The 19,341-nt window shown below is 30.7% G+C and overlaps 6 protein-coding genes across 7 annotated transcripts; 4 read left to right on the forward strand and 2 right to left on the reverse strand.

Moving 5' to 3' along the window:
• Nucleotides 1–1,086: 1,086 nt before the first annotated feature.
• Nucleotides 1,087–6,624, reverse strand: Pi3K59F (phosphatidylinositol 3-kinase 59F). Its single transcript, XM_075734265.1, has 6 exons — nucleotides 6,227–6,624; nucleotides 5,792–6,070; nucleotides 5,133–5,726; nucleotides 2,203–5,063; nucleotides 1,653–2,113; nucleotides 1,087–1,482 (listed from the first exon to the last, which is right to left on the reverse strand). The coding sequence occupies exons 2-6, from the start codon at nucleotides 5,920–5,922 to the stop codon at nucleotides 1,468–1,470; spliced, it is 4,062 nt and encodes a 1,353-aa protein (XP_075590380.1). The 5' UTR covers nucleotides 5,923–6,070; nucleotides 6,227–6,624; the 3' UTR covers nucleotides 1,087–1,467.
• Nucleotides 6,315–11,584, forward strand: LOC124497784 (RRP12-like protein). Its single transcript, XM_075734264.1, has 2 exons — nucleotides 6,315–10,331; nucleotides 10,391–11,584. Exons 1-2 carry the CDS (start codon nucleotides 6,745–6,747, stop codon nucleotides 11,283–11,285), a joined length of 4,482 nt encoding a protein of 1,493 aa, XP_075590379.1. The 5' UTR covers nucleotides 6,315–6,744; the 3' UTR covers nucleotides 11,286–11,584.
• LOC124497785 (uncharacterized) lies at nucleotides 11,273–13,469 on the reverse strand. Its single transcript, XM_047061463.2, has 2 exons — nucleotides 13,279–13,469; nucleotides 11,273–13,215 (listed from the first exon to the last, which is right to left on the reverse strand). The coding sequence occupies exons 1-2, from the start codon at nucleotides 13,404–13,406 to the stop codon at nucleotides 11,355–11,357; spliced, it is 1,989 nt and encodes a 662-aa protein (XP_046917419.2). The 5' UTR covers nucleotides 13,407–13,469; the 3' UTR covers nucleotides 11,273–11,354.
• A 198-nt stretch (nucleotides 13,470–13,667) lies between these two features.
• Nucleotides 13,668–14,416, forward strand: LOC124497804 (transcription initiation protein SPT3 homolog). The gene has a single exon (XM_047061483.2). It carries the CDS (start codon nucleotides 13,668–13,670, stop codon nucleotides 14,277–14,279), a length of 612 nt encoding a protein of 203 aa, XP_046917439.1. The 3' UTR covers nucleotides 14,280–14,416.
• Nucleotides 14,417–14,662: 246 nt separating this feature from the next.
• On the forward strand, nucleotides 14,663–16,734 carry LOC124497803 (uncharacterized). The gene is made up of 4 exons (XM_047061482.2): nucleotides 14,663–15,276; nucleotides 15,341–15,631; nucleotides 15,693–15,798; nucleotides 15,859–16,734. Exons 1-4 carry the CDS (start codon nucleotides 15,191–15,193, stop codon nucleotides 16,462–16,464), a joined length of 1,089 nt encoding a protein of 362 aa, XP_046917438.2. The 5' UTR covers nucleotides 14,663–15,190; the 3' UTR covers nucleotides 16,465–16,734.
• Nucleotides 16,735–16,910: 176 nt separating this feature from the next.
• Nucleotides 16,911–18,871, forward strand: Nse4 (SMC5-SMC6 complex kleisin component Non-SMC element 1). Of its 2 annotated transcripts, XM_075734266.1 has the most exons (2): nucleotides 16,912–17,379; nucleotides 17,573–18,870. In XM_075734266.1, the coding sequence occupies exon 2, from the start codon at nucleotides 17,641–17,643 to the stop codon at nucleotides 18,682–18,684; it is 1,044 nt and encodes a 347-aa protein (XP_075590381.1). In that variant the 5' UTR covers nucleotides 16,912–17,379; nucleotides 17,573–17,640; the 3' UTR covers nucleotides 18,685–18,870. The 2 variants fall into 2 exon arrangements, with proteins under 2 accessions (XP_046917437.2, XP_075590381.1); XM_047061481.2 differs by having other exon boundaries at nucleotides 16,911–18,871.
• Nucleotides 18,872–19,341: the final 470 nt, after the last annotated feature.

The raw sequence follows: 19,341 nt of genomic DNA on the forward strand, positions 1-19,341 counted from the left end.
GATTTGATATGATCATAAAAACAAAAAATCAATCACCACTATTTTTTTTATGGCCAATTCAAACATTGAAACATTGAATCGAATGAATGGAATGACGAATAGAAACAGAATATATAACATATAACATTCGATTTGATGATTTGACTGCCATTCATAAAGTATGTACTCATTTTATTCATGACGATCAATCAATCAATCAATCGATTGAAATGTTATTATTTATTAACGGTTTTTTTTGTTATTTGGTTCTCCGGTGTCCGATTCGGTAACTATATTGTTGCCATTATTTTATTTTCAATCAAAGAAAAAAAACTTTGATTAATCAATCAATCAATCAATCAAATGAATAAACAAACAAACAGAAAAAATTGATGAAATCATCATCAATGTGATGATTATTAATGACCATTACTACTGCTACCACGACATCAAATTAAGAAGATTGAATATGGTTTTTAAATTATTCATTTTTAAATGATGATGATCATTTTTTTTCTCGTCATAATAATAATAATGATGACCATTTATAATCATAAAACAAAAAATAATTTGGACAATTTGGTAATGTTGCAATTCGGTATTAGGAAATGGAATTTGGACCAAAAACGAAAAACGAAAAAACTATATGGATTATTATCCGACATTCATTTGTCCTTGAAACAAACAAAAAAAAAAAAAAAACAAATACAGATCTGCAACATAATCTCAAAATGTTCATTTGAAAACAATGAAACATTTGCAAATGTTTGCAGACAGTATTTGGATTCAAAACAAAACCGAAAGAAAAAAATTTCTTTCGCAACTGAAAAAAAATCTAAAAATTCCGGTATACTTGTCAACCGTCGTCAAGTCATCATCATGATCATAGATTCTATGGCACCGTTTTACGAAATCCCACTCCATATACACAAGGTACATTTTCATTTCGTTTTCACAATCAAACCAAAACATTCGAATCGAAGAAAAAAAAATCCCAGGAATGACGAAATTACAATATATATAGAAAGATAATGATGATTTTGTGTGTGTGTGGATTATTCAAATATACAGTGATATAATTGATAAAACAAAACAAAAAAACATAAACCTTTTGTGTGTTTCTATATTATAAATTATTTAAAAAAAAACATTTTATGTTTTTTTTCCCATTTAGACATTGAATGATGATGATATCAGAATTTGACCATTTCATTTCAAGTGAAATAATAAAACCAAAAAAAAAAAAAAAAAAATTATAACAACAACAACAACGACAACGACAAAATGGACAAGTGTCGTTGGTATTATAATAATAATAATACAATGATGACAAGATTATAAAAGTTTCCAACAATTTATATAAATATGAAAGATATGGAAGATTTTGCCTGAGCATTTAGTGAATGAGAAAATAAAAGAGGTGGTTTATAAACATTCCACATGATCATCATGATTTTGATCCACACAAAATTTCAGGACGCCACCAATTTAGTTTCGTAAATACTGTTGATGATGATGATGATGGTGATTAAACAGATGACCATCAAAACATGGCAATGATGATGATGATGAATTCAGAAATGAAAAAGATAAAAACAACAACAAAATTAATTAAAATGTTCCAACTAGGAGAAAAAAAAAGAAAAATTAGTTTCCATAAAATATGAACATACCTGTGCCATTTTATGTAATTGATCCACCACTACTGGCATTATGGAACGAACACTTTGTTCAACTTGTTCCGTTATATAATGATCGGCTTGTTCATCATTTAATTCTAATTTAAATTTATCCTGCACTTTTTGTACAGTTTTATCCGGTTCTAATGCAATGTCCGGCACGTTTGCATCGATCATTAATGAAAATAAATTCAATATAAGATTTGCATGTCTACGTAGATGTAAAAATGCTGTTCGTACAAATGAACAGAATTTATAAAAATTTTCCGAATCCATTCCGCCCATAGCGTCGACCATTTCACGTGTAATTTTCATCGGTGGTTTACTTAGTTTTGGATCACGTCCAAGAATGAAACCAAAATCAATATGAAATAAACGACCAGTTTTTGTCATGAGTAAATTATCTAAATGACGATCACCAACGCCCAATAGATAGGTAATGACACAATAACCGGCTATTATTAGTTGATGGATTGGATGAAAAAAAAAACAAATCACCACCATCATCATAATCTTTTAAATCACAAAAAACAGGAATACTTACCACAAGATTTAATATAGGCATCCATAATTTCCAATGAAATACCCATTTGATTCAGTCCAGATGATGGCGATAATGATGGTGATGAACCACTTGTTGTTGTTGTTGTTGCTGCTGTTGTTGTTGCTGCTGCTGCTGCTGTTATTCCACGTTGTCTACCACTTGATGATTGTATTGTTGTTGCTGTGCACGTAGTGGATACAACCTGAAAATCATCATCATTCATGGATGAAATTGTCGGTGTTGTGTTTGTAAAATGTGAAATTTTACGTAAATAATTCTGTATGGATCCTTCAATCGACATAACTTCAGCAACCGATTGTGAATCAATAAATTGTACAAAACCATGTTTACTACTACAGGCCAATACACGATATGGTGTTAGTTTTAAATCCAGATTTTCTTTACGCAATAATTTATCCATTAAATTTATCATCTGCAATACAAGATCATCTTGGCGAAGATCATCACCATTTTTGAATATTGTCCAAAATATCTGACCAGATGTTGTGCGAAAACCAAGTTTGGCTGGCATTGTTGCCGATTTATAAAGCAAAGCTTCTTTACTGGCCACACCAATTATTCGTATGGTTGGATTCAATGGCAACGGTAGTGGATCATTTTTATTGAAATTAAAACGAAACTGTGGCTCCGGTGATTCAAGGATGGATTGAAGTTTTTCAATTTTTTTCATTCGATTACCACTTTCACGTGCAATTTCTTTCATAATTTCCACTAATTTTACAACAAAATCTTGTTGCCGTAATAGAAAATGACGTCGATGAACCATTTCAGGTGTACCACACAATAATCGTGTACTAAATCTTCGCATCATTATAATGTACATGTCGATTACATTCGTTATTGAATATGATCCACTCAATTCATTCACACTTGATGCTGGTAATTTTGTTTGTTTTTGCTGCTGTTGTTGTTGTTGTTGTTGTTGATGTTGTTCATTTTCCCATTCAATTATTGATGGAGGTGGTGGAGGTACCAGATATGAATTAGTGGCAACAGATGACATGACACTTGGAAAAATTTGAATATTCGTTGTCGATGATGTGGATGATTTGGGTTCAACAACACCAGAAGAAACAGCAGCAGTGCTGGAACCTGATCCGAAACTTTTAGCACCTTCACATTCAACACAAAGATACCAGAAAAAATAATTGGCCAATTCATCATTTTGACATGAACGATTCAGTAGAAATGTTGCTAGATTATCATCATTTTGTAAACGACGTTGTTTATCACGTGTTGGTGATTTTCCTTGCTGTTGTATGATCGATGATGATGATGGATGATCAACAGTGGTAGTATCCACCGTTGTAGAAGTTGAAACAATGGTAGAAGTATTTGAAGATGGTGTTGAAGCAAATATTTTCATCGATTCTGGCATTAAAGTATCGGTAGTACTTGAAATACTTTCCGATTGTGATTTACGTTCACGATGACTTGTATGGTGTTGTTGTTGTTGTTGCTGCTGCTGTTGTTGTTGTTGTTGTTGTTGTTGATATTCCAATAATTCATTTTCATGTGCTTGACGAATTTCCTGAAAATTTTCATATTTCAATGCCTGTACTAATTGTAAAAGATACAAAAGTAGATCTTCATCTGATGCCGATTCTTTCAATCTACCGACAGCATATTTTCTAACAGCTGGATGTGTAAAATATGGTGATAATAGTTCCAGAGCATCGTCCACATCCATCGGTGACCATTCATTCATTAATTCGATTGCTTGTTCAGCTTCGGATATTGATTGCCAATTAACTGTTTTCAGGAATTTTGTCAATGCTTTTTTCTGATTACGTAGATAGAAACGAAATTTCCAAATTAAATCCTGTTCTTCACTGGTCAATTGTTGTGTTGATGGATAATTAACAATTGCATTCAATTGATTACGTATGGTTGCATTTGGTTTAAGATCACGCAATGAGATACCTGATCGTGCTGAACGTGCTAATGCATGATGTTTAATTTCAACTAAATTCGGTAGATTCATTTCTGGATCCTGTATGGTTACGATATCTTTATCAATAATATCATATTGACAACATTGGTCATCTTTATCTTCGAAATAAACAGCCGTATGTTCAATACCATCCATTATTATGATGGGAAATTCAACGGTAAGAAATACAAACGTGCTAAGTGATTTTTCCATAACGGTTTGTTTTTCAATTTCAGCAAATGCTCGTCTATCCTGAGATTCTCTTTTTGGCAATTGGTTATTATAATATCGTTTTTTAAGCTTATTAAAACGTTGAATTTTTTTCGACTTATCACCAGTACCAATTGGATACATACTTAGATCTTGTTCAAAATATTGCTGTGTGGATGTAAATTCCAATGATTCTGGTTGAAAATTTTTCATTTGTTGTTGTTGTAATTTACGATTTTGTTGATTATTAAAATGAAATAATTGTGAATCTTTTGAATGGCCAAGATTCAAATGTTTTCGTAGTTTTGGTATTAAATCATTTTCACTGATTACTAATTCATTTTTTCGATGTTTACGACTTGTTAGATTTATGTCGGATAAAACAATATCCGTGGTGATAATATCATTACTTATTGTTGATATTGGTGGTGGCTGTTGTTCCACTACCATTGTTGGATTCGTCATTTTCGTTTGGCCATTGTAATAATTGTAATATTCTTTACAATCTTCATTGAAAAATAATCGTAAATCATATAAACCTTTACGCATACAGCCACGTTTGCTAAACAATGTCATACTGGTACGAGCAACGGCAGCACTTTTACCAGGACAAATTGTATCCCAAATGGTGAAACAAATGATTGTATCACGTGGCAATGTATCCAATGTCAATGAAAACGAAAGCCATTCATTCCATCTAGAATTTGTTCAAAGAAAAAAAATATTAAAAAAAAAATTCAGAAGAAAAAAAACTTTTTAAACTTACTCATAACGATTAATCATCTGTCGATATTGTGTCTGTTGTGGTGGACATAATCGTCGTCCATTTGATATTAAATCACAAGTTAGATATGGATGATTTGATAATGCACGAAATGGTTGATTCAGATTGCCAAAAATAATTTCATTCAATTTTTTCTTTTTCTTTTGTTTCTTTTTCAATTCTTTGTTGTAATCCAAACTATTGTCATGAGCTGAAATCGGATGAAGAAATGATGATGATGATTGTTGTTGTTGCTGCTGCTGCTGTGGATGATGATGATGAGCACGATATTCATCAGATTCAATTCCACTAGTTGTAGCTTCATTATCATCTAATTTATCACCACTTTGATCATGGCCACCATTCTTATTTTCATCATCATCATCATCATCATCATCATCGGAGCTAATTATATCATCAATAAATGTGAAATTATTTTCATCTTCAACAATATTATATTCGTAATGATTATGGACACTTGTAAAATTGAATGATGATGATGGTGATGATGATGATGATTTGGATGAATCAGCACCATGTGTCGTATGTTGTGATGAATTTTTACTATGTGGTGGTAAAATACCATCAAGATTTACACTTGAGAAAAAGAGAAAAAATGGGAGTAAATTATTGGCAAAATTTCAAAGTTTTTCAAAACTTACATTTTCACACGAAATAAAACATCTTCAATATCACAGGTATAAAGATAATTGAATGTAAAGGCTGAATCTTGTCGTTGTTGTTGATGATGATGATGATGATGTTTTCCTTTATTATCATTTAATGGATTCATTTTCTATTGTCTATTGATGATGATGATGATGATGATGATGATCATACAACGTAGCAATTGTTAATGAAAAAAATGATTCGAATTTTTCATCTGAAAAAAAAGAAAAAGACTCATTTGATCATATATTCATCATTCTAATGGCCAAAAACTAAACAAAACGAGAAAAATAAAAAAAAAACGATACATCAAGAGAAATGTCATGAAATCAAAAATTTTTTTCTCCTAAAAGGATCTGTTGTTCAAAAAATTTTTTTTATCATCATGCATATAGTTGTTGTTGAACAAGCATGTGTTGTTTACATACATGTAAATATCGATTAGATCGAATAAACAATCATTGATTGATGATGAATAATATGATGGGTACAGTTTTCGGTAGCAAATAATAAAAAGATTGTTGATTGTTGACGAAATTTATCGATCGATGTGGGTTTTTTTTTGTTGTTCGAAGATCAAAGGAACCATCAACAAAAAAAACCAACAACAGTCACCAATGCAATTGATTGGAAGAATATCTGGCTATTTAGATAATAGATGTGATGTTGTTTATTCTGGAAATTAATCTCACAATCAGTTTTATCGTTGATGCATTAATTTTTTGGATTTTTATCCAAAAAATTCTTCCAAATAAAAGATTCATTCTATTGTAACACAAAGATCACATATTGTGTGATTATAGTGGATCCGTGTAAATCGAAACACGCGATTCACAGTAACCAGACCACGTGTTTTATCATTTCAATTGATTGAATTTTTTCTGTTCAAAAATTGTTCTTGTTTGTTCGGATAAGTTTTTTTTTCACTAATTGTGATTCATTAATCATGACTCGAATAGCAGCTCGAGCTAGCCGTGGTCGTGGAAAAAAATTACTCAGAGGACAAGCATGTTCATCGAATCCTGAAACGAAAAAACATCGTGCCAAAATTGCAAAATTAATCGGCATTTCTACGTCCGAATTGGGTGATAAATCCACTCATTCATTGAAACCAAAATTAACACGTGAAATGTTGGAAAAATTTGATGCCATTCAACAACAAAAACAACGTAATTCAATTAATAGTGTGCCCGAACAACAACAAAAGTCAGGTGTTGAAAATTGGTTACAAATATCAAAAAATCAAGACGAAAATGATAGTAGTAATTCTAAAAGTGGAACTTCCAACAATGAACCTATGAATGATGATGATCAATCTATACCGGATGATGCATTCACCATTGGTAATATATCAGCGGCCAGTATATGGTCAAATTGTACAAATGTTAGTTTTGATAAATTTCTCAACGGTTTTGATCCAAAATCCAAGATTCACAAAGCTATGCTAACGGTATTGGCCACTGTTCGTGATGCAATCGACAAAGAGAATGGAAATGAAACTGAAACTGAATATTTTTCCGGACTTATGTTGGCTTTGGATTGTGTAGATTCAGAGGAACGATTAACTGCTACATTAGCGTTATTACAAATGATATTGAAACGTGTTCAAACATCTGTTTTACGATCAAAATTTTCTGAAACATCCACTGCATTGATGAAGATATTATCACAACAAATTAATGTGGCCAATCCAAATGGTTACCTAACAAAATCGGTAATCAATGCATTACATACATTGTTACGAAATCAAGAACTTGCCGTATGGCAACTGAAATCCACTCAACAAATATTCGACACAATACTTTTGTTTGTAACACATCAAAAACCACGTATTCGTAAAGCAGCTTGTTTTGCTGTCATATCGTTGGTTTGTTGTGGTGGCGATCGTAAATCCGAAAATTCAAATCAAAATTGCTCACAGATTGCGGCAAAATTGACGGCTGAATTCTGTATACGTAAACTTGATCAACATTTATCAACAACTAATGATGAACATTTGAATATCGTTTTGTATGTGCTTACATTGTTAGCCGATACAATGGCCATGTTTCCATCGGTTCAACATACCAAACATTTGGCTGAATCAATTCTTTCACACATGACTTTGGGCAATATCCTATTGGTGACCGGAGCATTGCATACATTCTATTCATTTTTTCTTCGTCGTCCAATGGCAAATGTATTAAGTGCCGAATTGAATGCTCGTCTATTGAATGCTTTATATGATTATCAGCCAAATATTAATGATGAACAACCATTACAGGCATGGTGTGCTGCAATCAAAGAAGCTCTACTCTGTCTTCATGATCTTGATAGAAAACTTTTTTCTTCTCATGCAACGAAATTATTCCGTACATTTATTACCATTTTACAAAGTGATAGCACTGCTGTTCATATGAACATTGTCAATTCGATCAAATCGATGATGAAAACGATTATTGAAAATCCTAATGGATCATCGATTAATTTATTGGAAAAATTGTATGAAGAAATGGACAATGGTTTAAAATATCAATATAGCCATGTATGGATGGAATTTATACCAATTTTCGGTGAAGTTTTTTTGGTGACTAAAGAAACTCGATTACTAACTAAAATGGGTGCAATCATACAACGTATGGCTATTATTTATGAATCCAATGATAACGATGTTAATGATGTTTTGGAAAAAGTTTTTGCCAAAATAATCCAATCACATGGTCCACAATTTGTATTACAATATTGTCCGATTGTTTGGAAAACATCAACATCGTCATCATCATCATCAATGAGTGAATATAATGAATTTCGTGGTGAATTTTCTAATGCATGGCTCATACCATTATTACGTGAAAATATTGATGGTAATTGTGAATTGGCTCTATTCGCCAATCATTTCTTGCCCATGGTAGATGAATTGATGAAAAAAGTATCGTTATGTCAAAAAATAACACAAAAATTAAAAGAATCAACTAAAAATTCGATGCAAATTGATAATGATGATGATAATGATCAATCATCATCAATTCATTGTTCATCATATGAATCTTGTTTGGTAATGATGAAAGAATTGAATCGATGTGTTCATGCTATTTGGTCATTATTACCGGCATTATGTCGACGACCGACAGATATGATGGTTGTATTTCCAAAAATTGCTAAACGTATCGGTGAAAATCTTTATAACAAAGAATTGGCCATCTATTCATTGGTTGCATTGAGAAATCTATTCAAATGTGATCATTCAATCCAATGTATGGTTGGTTCATTTGCTAAAAATTTATTACCAATTTTATTCAATATTTATACAAATGAAAATGAAAATACCCGTATTGATCATGATCTTCGTTATCCAGTATATGTTATTGTCAAACATTTGATTCGTTACATGTTGATGGATAATAATAATTCTGTTGATGATTTGTATCATCAATTTTTCAATAAATTAATCACCATTTTAAAAGAATCAACTGGTACAGATTTTCGTCGTATGGCTTTGATCGATTTGGTTGATGCATTTTTATGGACACCAGAAAATCTTCGATTGAATGAAATTGAATATGTTTACAATCAACTAGTTAATCCATTGATTGAAGAAAGTAAATTACCAGCTGAACAGAAAAAAGGTTTTCGTCTAATTGAACCTATCGTACAAAGTAAATCAAATAGTTGTGATGAATTTCTACGTAAACATATGGAACACATTGTTAATCAGATGATTTCTTTATTTGAAAATGATAAAATTCGTTCACCATCATCAAGATCATATGCACTTCGTTTATTTAATTTAATTATTCAACGATTGATCAATGATGATGATGATGATGATGATGGAAACCGTAGTAATGTAATGATTTTAATACAAAATTTCGTACCATCTATATTGAAACAATTGACGATAAAATCATCGAAAACAAAAAAACAAGCAAGAAAAATTTTACTCACCATATCTGATTGTTTTGAAATGTTTGCTTCTTCAGCCGATGATGGTGGTAGCTGTAATAAACATGATGCATATGAAAAATTAATCCGATTGATTATTGATCCAATTATTCATGATGGTGAAATAACCAATGATGAACGGACATCACGTTTGGATGCAATTGTCTATTTGTTTGTTGAAAAATTTCATCATCCATTAATCAAAGAAAGTCTTGTTGCTACGATTGCCGATACGGTTTTTTCATGTTTTTCCACAGAAAATCTTGATCATTGTACACGACCATTGTTGAATATTTGTTTTGAATTTATTCGTCATTTTTTACTGAAATCAACACCAAATCTTTTTAATTGTTATATTGAAGTCATTACCTGTGGTATTACCAATCTACCCATTGAACATCGAACCAAGTTTCATCAAACTGTTAAAGTTTTATTGACAAAACTTTGTCGTAAATTTGGTTTCGATCTAATCGATAGTATGGTGTCAGATGATTATAAAAAAGTGATGAAAAATATTCGAAAATTGGAAGAACGAAAAAAGAAACAGAAAAAACAATCAACATCTGATGACGATAATGATGATGGCGATGGCCAATCGGATCGAAAATCAATGTAAGTTTTGAATTTTTATTTTAGTTTTTTTTTTGCTTATAATCTTGATTTATTTACAGTCGTTCAAAAAAATCAAGAAAATCACGAAAATATCTTGATTTTTCCGATGACGATGAAGAAGATGTTGAACGTTTTGTTAATGATGAATTCGATGATATTGGTGATGATGATGATGATGATGATGGCCACAGTATCAGGAAAAGTTTTCGTAGCCGTACAAATAAACATTTGGATATCACTTCTCGTCTTTCAAATGTATCGATCAAAAGCTATATACGTGAATCTGTGGATGGTGATCCTATTGATTTGCTTAGTTCGAATGCAAAACAAAATGTTTTTTCAAAAATACCGACAAAATATAAACAACAACAACAACAACATAATAATGATAATAATGATTCATCAGTAGATAACAATTCAAATAATATTAATAATAATTTACCATATGGTGAAGATGGTCGTTTAAATATTGGTAGATTACTTGATCAATTAGAAGGAAAACGTGGTCAAAAACGATCAGCTGATGATTTGAATATCAATGATGACGATGATGATTCTGATGACGATTCAGATGATGATACACAATTCAAATCAAAATCTTATAAACCAGGTGGTCGTGGTATTCACCGGCCTGTTGTTGCTACATCATCAACAACAGGCAATGATAACAAATCAACGATATCATCGAAAAAATCTACAAAATCTAAAAAAAGTTCAATCACAAACCATCACGGTGGTGGTGGTGATGTTTATAGATCGAAAAAAGCTTCTGGTGATATGAAACGACGTGGCCTACCTGATCCATATGCTTATTATCCATTGAATGCAATGTCATTGAATAGACGTAAACAACTAAAACAACGTGGTCAATTGAAAGCAATTGTAAAAAGTGCCCAAAAAGGTGCAGCCAAAGGGCATCATATTCGAAATAAACGTCGTAAAACAGAAAAATAATGTATTTTTATTATTCAAATTCAAAATTTTATTTTTCATATCATAAAAAATAAAATAAAAAACCTACATCTATAATTTTAATTTTTTAGCCAAATTGGCTTGCTGAATGATTATTGGTTTGGCTTTTTTCTGTATTTTTTGTAATTCATTTTTTTCTTGTAAACGTTGGAAAAATTTTGTCGATGATTTTAAACTTTTACCATCTTCTATGGCTTCAATTTCCAATTTTCGTTTATCTGTATGATGATGAGCATTTAATTTCATTTTTGATGATTGATTGAATCGTTGTTTAACACTTTGTTTCTTTTTCTTTAATCGTCGTGAACGTTTCTTATCCGTCTGTGTACGTTCACCGCGGTCTTGTAAAACTTTTTTATCACGTGTACTAAACACTTCTTCTGGTGCTAATAATTTCATATCGCTAACAGAATCCGGTACAATTTCTTCCACTGTTATGGCTGGTAAATTTGTTAGGATTTTAACTTCAGGCGCAGGTGGTCGTGGTGTATAATGGAATGCCGATAATGAATCAAGTTTACGAAATAGTAAACGAATGTGGCGACGAATTTCTTTACGTGTTTCATTTTCTTCTACTTCGCCTATGGAAACAAATGCATCCAATGCTGTAGCAGTTGCTCCGATTTCTTGTTCTTTTTGTTTTTGTTGTTGTTTAAGATATTCTTGTTCATAAACTTCGGCCAGGCCAATTTTACTTTTTTCCGATTCCAACATAATACGGCGACGAAATTCGAATGGTTGTTCTTTTGGTTTCACTTTACGTTCAACATCATCGAATACTTTATCTTTGATACGTTGTTTGATTAATGTTTCTAAATTAGCAGTAGTTTCATCAGTTATTAATGGTGGTGGCCGAGATACATGATCAAATTGAACATGTTCTTCCAATAAACTATTCGATGGTCGAACACCGGCATTAGTTTCACCAGCAAATTGCCATCGTAGATCACTTGGCAATAAAAGTTCTTGTTCAGCTTTCTTGATTCGCTGCTGTAGCCGTAATTGACTTTTTTCATATTCCGATTTTTCCGGATCACCATCAATATTCGAATCATCATCCTCATTATTTGCTAATGCTTTCAGTTGTTGATTAATTTCATCATCCTCATCATCATTGTCATCGTCATTTTCATTCATATCATAATCACGAGTATCCAAGTCAATATCATCATCTTGGTAATCACCATCTTCTTCGTTCTCTTCTTCGTCATTTTCATCATCAAAATTCATTGCTTGTTGTCGTTTGTTTGCAGTGGATGGAGGATCGAAAAAATCAGAATACATCGTCTCTTGATCATCATTTTCTTCATCCTCATCATCATTATCAGATGGAAATTCATACAGATGATCAATTTGTTCAATATCATCATCATCATCATACTCATTATGATTGTTGTCTTGCATTTCTTTTTCATCTTGTTCATCAAGATATCGTTCCATTTCATTAAGATCGAAAAAATCCACTTTATTAACCGTAGATTTTACTTTATCAATTGTAGTAGTGATTGGTTCTATCAATTGAAATTTTACACATTTCTTTTCTTTTGGAATAGAAATTGTTTTTTCATTTGGTTTCAGTATTGGTTTTGTAACAACTACATTATTAACGTTAACAGTACGGTTGTCGTCTGTGGTCATATCAATATTCAACGTTATTGGCATTCGATTTGATAATAATTTCGATATATCATCGACAGAATGTACAATAAATGATTGATTGAATAGTTCAAGTTGTTGCCAAATTTGTTCATCATCGAATTGATCAATCAATAGATTCTTCAATGGTTTCAATGATTGTTTTTCTTTGCCAATCGATTTGATTGAAATATTCAAATCGGCCATCATTTTTTGGCCATGATCATATAATGTTTTTGTGATTGTTTTAAATTTCAATGAAATGTCTTCATTTGGCCTATTAGAAAGGATTGAACAATTATTACAATGACGACAACAACAACAAAAATGAAAAACTTACAATAAAAAATTGTCTGGATTTGATGATAATTGTTGAAAATTTTTTAAAATTTCATTTTCAATTAAAGATTTAATCTTTTTTTGATTCTGTGGCTGCGAATCTGATGATTTTCTTTTCGACAACTTCATTGTTTATAAATAAATTGAAAATTGATCGAAATTCTTACAAAAATTTGCAATCATCCAAAAACATGTGCGAAAAGTTTTCTGAAAGAATCATTACAATCGACGTGAGAAACTTTTTGGACATGATGATGAATACACAATATTGTTGTGGTTCTAAGATTTTAATTTAATTTAATTTCATTTAATTTTAATTTTTTTAAGTAAATCATCGTTTTTATTTCAAACTCCAACATAATCACAAATACGTGTACAATATAAAACAATATGGCCACTACTAATAATGATGAAAATTTGGACAAATCTTTGGACAATTCAAATTCCGAATCGATTGGTAAAACGCAAGATGAACAAACCTCGTCGAATGTCGATAAATCATCATCATCATCATCATCACATTGTCATCCACCAACACAACAACAGCAGCAACAACCACAGCAGCATCAGCATCAACAACAAACTGATAAAAAGAAACGTTTATTCTCAAAAGAGCTACGCTGTATGATGTATGGATTTGGTGATGATCAAAATCCATACACTGAAACTGTTGATATGCTTGAAGATCTAGTAATTTCATTCATTGGTCATATTGCACTTGAAGCATTAGAAATTGGACGAACAGGACGTGTTACTGTTGAAGATGTAATGTATCTAGTACGCCGTGATCAACGTAAATATTCACGTGTTAAAGATTTATTATCAATGAATGAAGAATTAAAACGTGCACGTAAAGCATTCGATGAAGTGGAATATGTTCAAAAGAAAAAGAAATTATCATCATCAACAAATAAAATGAATACAAGTGCTGGTGGTGTTGGTAGTCCTTTCAAATCGTTAGGACCATTGAATGCAACAAATTCCAATCACCAGAATTCTTGATAAATTAATTTGACAATGAATAATGTGTGTGTGTAATCTTATGTGTAATGTAAATTAAATTGATTTTATTATTCAAAAAAAAAAAAAATTTTGTTTTTTGTACAAATAAAAAAAATTTTCATTTCATGAAAACAAAACCATTGCCGCCATGATCAGACAACATGCAGCCACCCAAGGACTTTTTCGTTCACCAATACGTGCACATTTCCAAAATGTTCCAAGAAATCCGGTTTTCCTACGATCCAATAAACTAGTAAAAGATCGTATATAAGTACAGGTACATATTAGTAATAAAATGACCACCAAAAGACTTTGAAAATTGAAAATGGCCGACATTTTTGCAAAAAAAAAAAAGAAAAAAAAACTCCGAAAACTTTAAATTCAAAAAAAAAATTGAAAAAATAGAGAGCTCCACAAAAACAACAAATACAAATCTATTTTGACCGTAATGGATTGTCAACCTTTCTCGATACTCGATGTATAAATAGTGAATAGCTTCAACACATTGATTATTTATCATTCAAATGACGGGGTAATCGTTAACCTGAAAAAAAACTTGATTTTTGTTGTTGTTGCTGTCCCATTTATTGTCATCATATTGTTAGCTATTGTCCTTTAATCCCAATCAACAAAACTAACGAATTGTTTTTTGTTGTTGTTGTTGTTGTTGAATGCTCACTGTCATCGCAATCATTTGGACAATAACAATAAAAAAGTTTCATTCATTCATTATGGTGATGGGAGTTTCATTTATCAAACAAAATTTTTTATTTTTCTAAACAAAACAAAGCAAAAAAAATCTCAATATATAGAGAATCCACTGTGACAGACGCATTAAACGATAATCAATAATATTTGTGAAATTATTCAAGAAACAACAAACGAAAATTCAACAACCACACACACAAATAATGGATGATTATGAACGTGTATTATTAGTGAAACCGGATGTTCATGTTTATAAAATTCCACCACGTGTATCGAATCGTGCCTATAGGTGAGTGACTATCGCATTTCATTTCGAATGTTTGTGTTTTATGTATTTTTGTATAATATAACAGGGCATCAGATTGGAATCTTGATTCGCCTGATTGGAATTGTCGATTACGGTTAATTGCAAAAGGTGATGATTGTTTTATTAAATTGGATGAAAAATCTACTGGTCAATTTTTTGGCAAATGTCCAGTGGATAAATATCCAGGCATGGCAATAGAATCAGTATCGGATTCATCACGTTATTTTGTATTACGTTTGGTTAATGAACAAACAAATCGTACGGCATTTGTTGGCATCGGTTTTATTGATCGTAGTGATAGTTTTGATTTAAATGTTGCCCTACAAGATCATTTCAAGTAAGAAATTTAGATGGAATATGGATTTCAATGTAAATAATTATAATGATTATGATTACAGAATTGTTCATTTAGAACATAAAAATGATGAAAAAGAAGATTGTGGACCAAAATTAGATTTGAAATTTAAAGAAGGTGAAACTATCAAAGTTAATCTGAATATTGGTGTAAGTATTGTGATTGATTGATTGATTTTTGTTTCAAATTCATATTCATTGTATTTATAGAATAAAATTGGTTCGTCTAAACCTCGACCACCAAAATCATCCAGTAAAACGGCTAGCGGTGGTGGTATACTGTTACCACCACCACCTGGTTCTAAAATGATCTCTTCCACAAATCAATCATCATCATCATCAACAAAAACCATTACAACAATTGATCATTTAGAATCATCATCGAAATCTAATCTTTTGGATGATCTTGATTCATTACATATCACTAGTTTGGTAAATAATCGTGATGGTGATGATGATGATGATGATAATGATGATAGTAGTGATGGTTCTTGTCGTAAAATGGTGCTCAATAATAATCAAATAAAATCCATCGATGAATCATCAACAATGGATCAAATTTTTAAATCATTCGTGCCTAAAGATTCGGATCATGTCGATCTTTTTGCTGATAATAATAATTCAATTATTGAAAATACAACAACCACTACTGCTGCATCAAAATTATCAACGAATGATCAGATATGGTCAGATTTTACATCGTGCAATACTATTGCTACTAGCCAATTGAAACCGGAATCGATTGAAACATTTATGTCTAATGATGATGATGATTCAACAAAAGCCAATCAATTTGATGATTGGGCTAAATTTTGAATTTGAATAATTTCTTTTTTTTTCTCCAATTTTAAAACACTTGTAATCTTAATTTTCTATAAATGTTTTTTTTCTGGCAACAACAACAACAAAAAGAGAACATAGAATAGAATCAATCATTTGTGCTTAATCTGGTGGATACAACAAGATTAATGATCCGTAAAGATCCGTAATATTGTGATCAAAAGATAAACATTAGATAAAAATGAAATGGAATCAATGGAATTTGGTTGTTATTCAAAAATAAAATAAACTACTCAGACCTGATTATTTTCAAGGTGTTTTTGTTTTTGTTGTTGTTGTTGAAAAAAAGGATTAATATTGATTTTGATTATCATCATTTTTTTTTTTTTTTTTTGGTGATAACATTTTTGTTGCTATTGTACTACCGATATATTTTGTCACATATAATTGGACAACTGCCACGAATATATATATCAATATAGTTGTGATGATGTGGGTAATGATAAAATGCATCAACTTTGAATGTATATACAATGAATGATGACATTTTAGTATTTAAATCATTGTCACACGATGATGACAATGATTTGTTGATTGAATCAAATTCAAATTTTTGAAATCTGTGTTTTTGTTTTTGATTTTGATTCTAAAAATGAATTATCAATTATGCGACAATTGTATTATATGGTGTTTATCGACCGTAGTGGTCATGTTGATAGTATTTTTCATCGTATTAATACAGATATTTCATGGTGGAATTTTGTGATTTTAATCTATAAAAAATAAATGGCAACCTGTAAAATAAAGATGAAATTGAATTCGAAGAATTTTGTATTTTTATTTGAAAATACGCGGGCATTTGCTCAAATTTTTTTTTATGATGATGATGATAAATAAAGAATAAAATAAAACCAAAAAACGAAAATTGAAATTTTTATATCCCGTCATCAAGTACGTATCAGAATTTGGTGTGTGTGTTAATGTTATATTGGTTGGCCGTTGAAATTTCAATTTCGAAATTTGTATTTTCTTTTTTTTTCTTTCTTTCATATTGTAAATTTCATCAAAATTATCTGAAAAATGGAATCACCATCGAATATACAAATGGATCTTGATGATGATGATGATGAATCATTCGATTTAGAATCTGATTTAATAGCATCTGAACAACAACAACAACAACAAGAAGCAGAAGAAGAAGAAAAAGAATTGATGATGAAAACAACAACATTGAATGATGAAACACGTCGTGAAGCTAAAGCTGCATTTGGTAAAATATTAAACGAAATTCGTTGCATTGATTCAACGAAACATGATCTAATTCCAATGACAGAGAAATTAAATTCCTGTTTACATCATGAGAATAATTGTTTATCAAGATTTGGCATCAATGAATTATTGCCTATGGATGCAAAAAATATGGCATTTGTTGCTGAACAATCTATTAATGTGGTTAGAAAATTTACTATTGTCAAAAAATTCGATAAACATGAATTTCGTCGTCAATTACGTAAACGTTTGTTACAGAATTGTTTGCATACAAATTATTTTGATAATATTGATCCAATGAAACGAATACAGTTAATACATTTGTATCCAACTGGTATACAATTTGATGATCATTATCATTATCAGGCACCATGTTTGTTGCCAACATTCACTACGGATGAAAACATCATACCATCAACTAAACAACGACGTATACAACAACAAGAACAGACAAGAACAAAATTACCATCAGGTGTGGCCACACAGCCAACACAACAAAAACAATCAAACGATATGAATAATGTTGATGAATCTGATAAACGTTTAGAGTATATTTATAAAACATTGAAAAAATTGGAAAAAAAATCCAACGATGGTGTACCATTTTTTCAGGCCATATTGAATCCAAATGATTTTGCAACAACAATTGAAAATATGTTTAATCTGGCATTTTTGGCAAGACAATCACGTGTTATTATTAATGATCAAAATGATGATTACGATGGCGGTGATGATGATGATGATAACGATGATGGTGGTGAACCGTTAATTTTTACCAAAGAACGAAATGATGAAAATAATCATAATGCTAATGATGGTGATGATGATGAAAATCATTTGGCTACTGAAATGAATAATAAAATTCCAATGAATAAAGAACCAAAACAATCACCATTATCATTCGACATGAAAACTTATCACCAATTATTGGATAAATTATCCATTATACGACCGGCAATCAAAGATCAATCAACAACAAAATCTTAATCTTAATCTTAATTAATCTATAATTTGATTATTATTCTAATCGACTGATTTCTGAATATTCTTGATTGTCTTCCATTTTTTTTTCTATTATATTATTATTATTACTCTCTATGGCGCCCATAAATGTGTGTGATTTTTTTTCTCTCTCTCTCATCTCTATGTTTTTGTGAAATATAAAATAAAAAATTTCGAAAATGAATCAATAATTTTTTCCCTGTTTGCTCACTAGATGGCATCATTAGCAACATATCATAGATATTCGAAATTCTTGATTCTTTACTTTCTCTCTCTCTCTCTTTCTGCGTCTATCGGAATTTCAAACTTTTTTTTTAAATACAACGAAACGAAATGAAAATTCTTTTTAATTAATCCGATTTACAACACACACACACACATGAATTTAATTATTCTGTGTTTGTGTAACTTGTTAATTAGCAATTAAAGAATATATATATCGAAAGAATAATAATTGTTATATGTGCAGCATGTTATACATAATATCAGCATATTTAGCAGGATTCTTTCATTGGAAATTCTTATTATTACAATTACTGGTCTCATGATTCTATGTGGAGAATAATGATTTTTTATTATAATAGAGACATGTACAAAAAAAATAACGGAAAAAACCAAAAAAAAAAAGTTTTCAAAATTGGA

This window comes from Dermatophagoides farinae, chromosome 9, assembly GCF_024713945.1.
Source record: "Dermatophagoides farinae isolate YC_2012a chromosome 9, ASM2471394v1, whole genome shotgun sequence".
NCBI lineage: Eukaryota > Metazoa > Arthropoda > Arachnida > Sarcoptiformes > Pyroglyphidae > Dermatophagoides > Dermatophagoides farinae.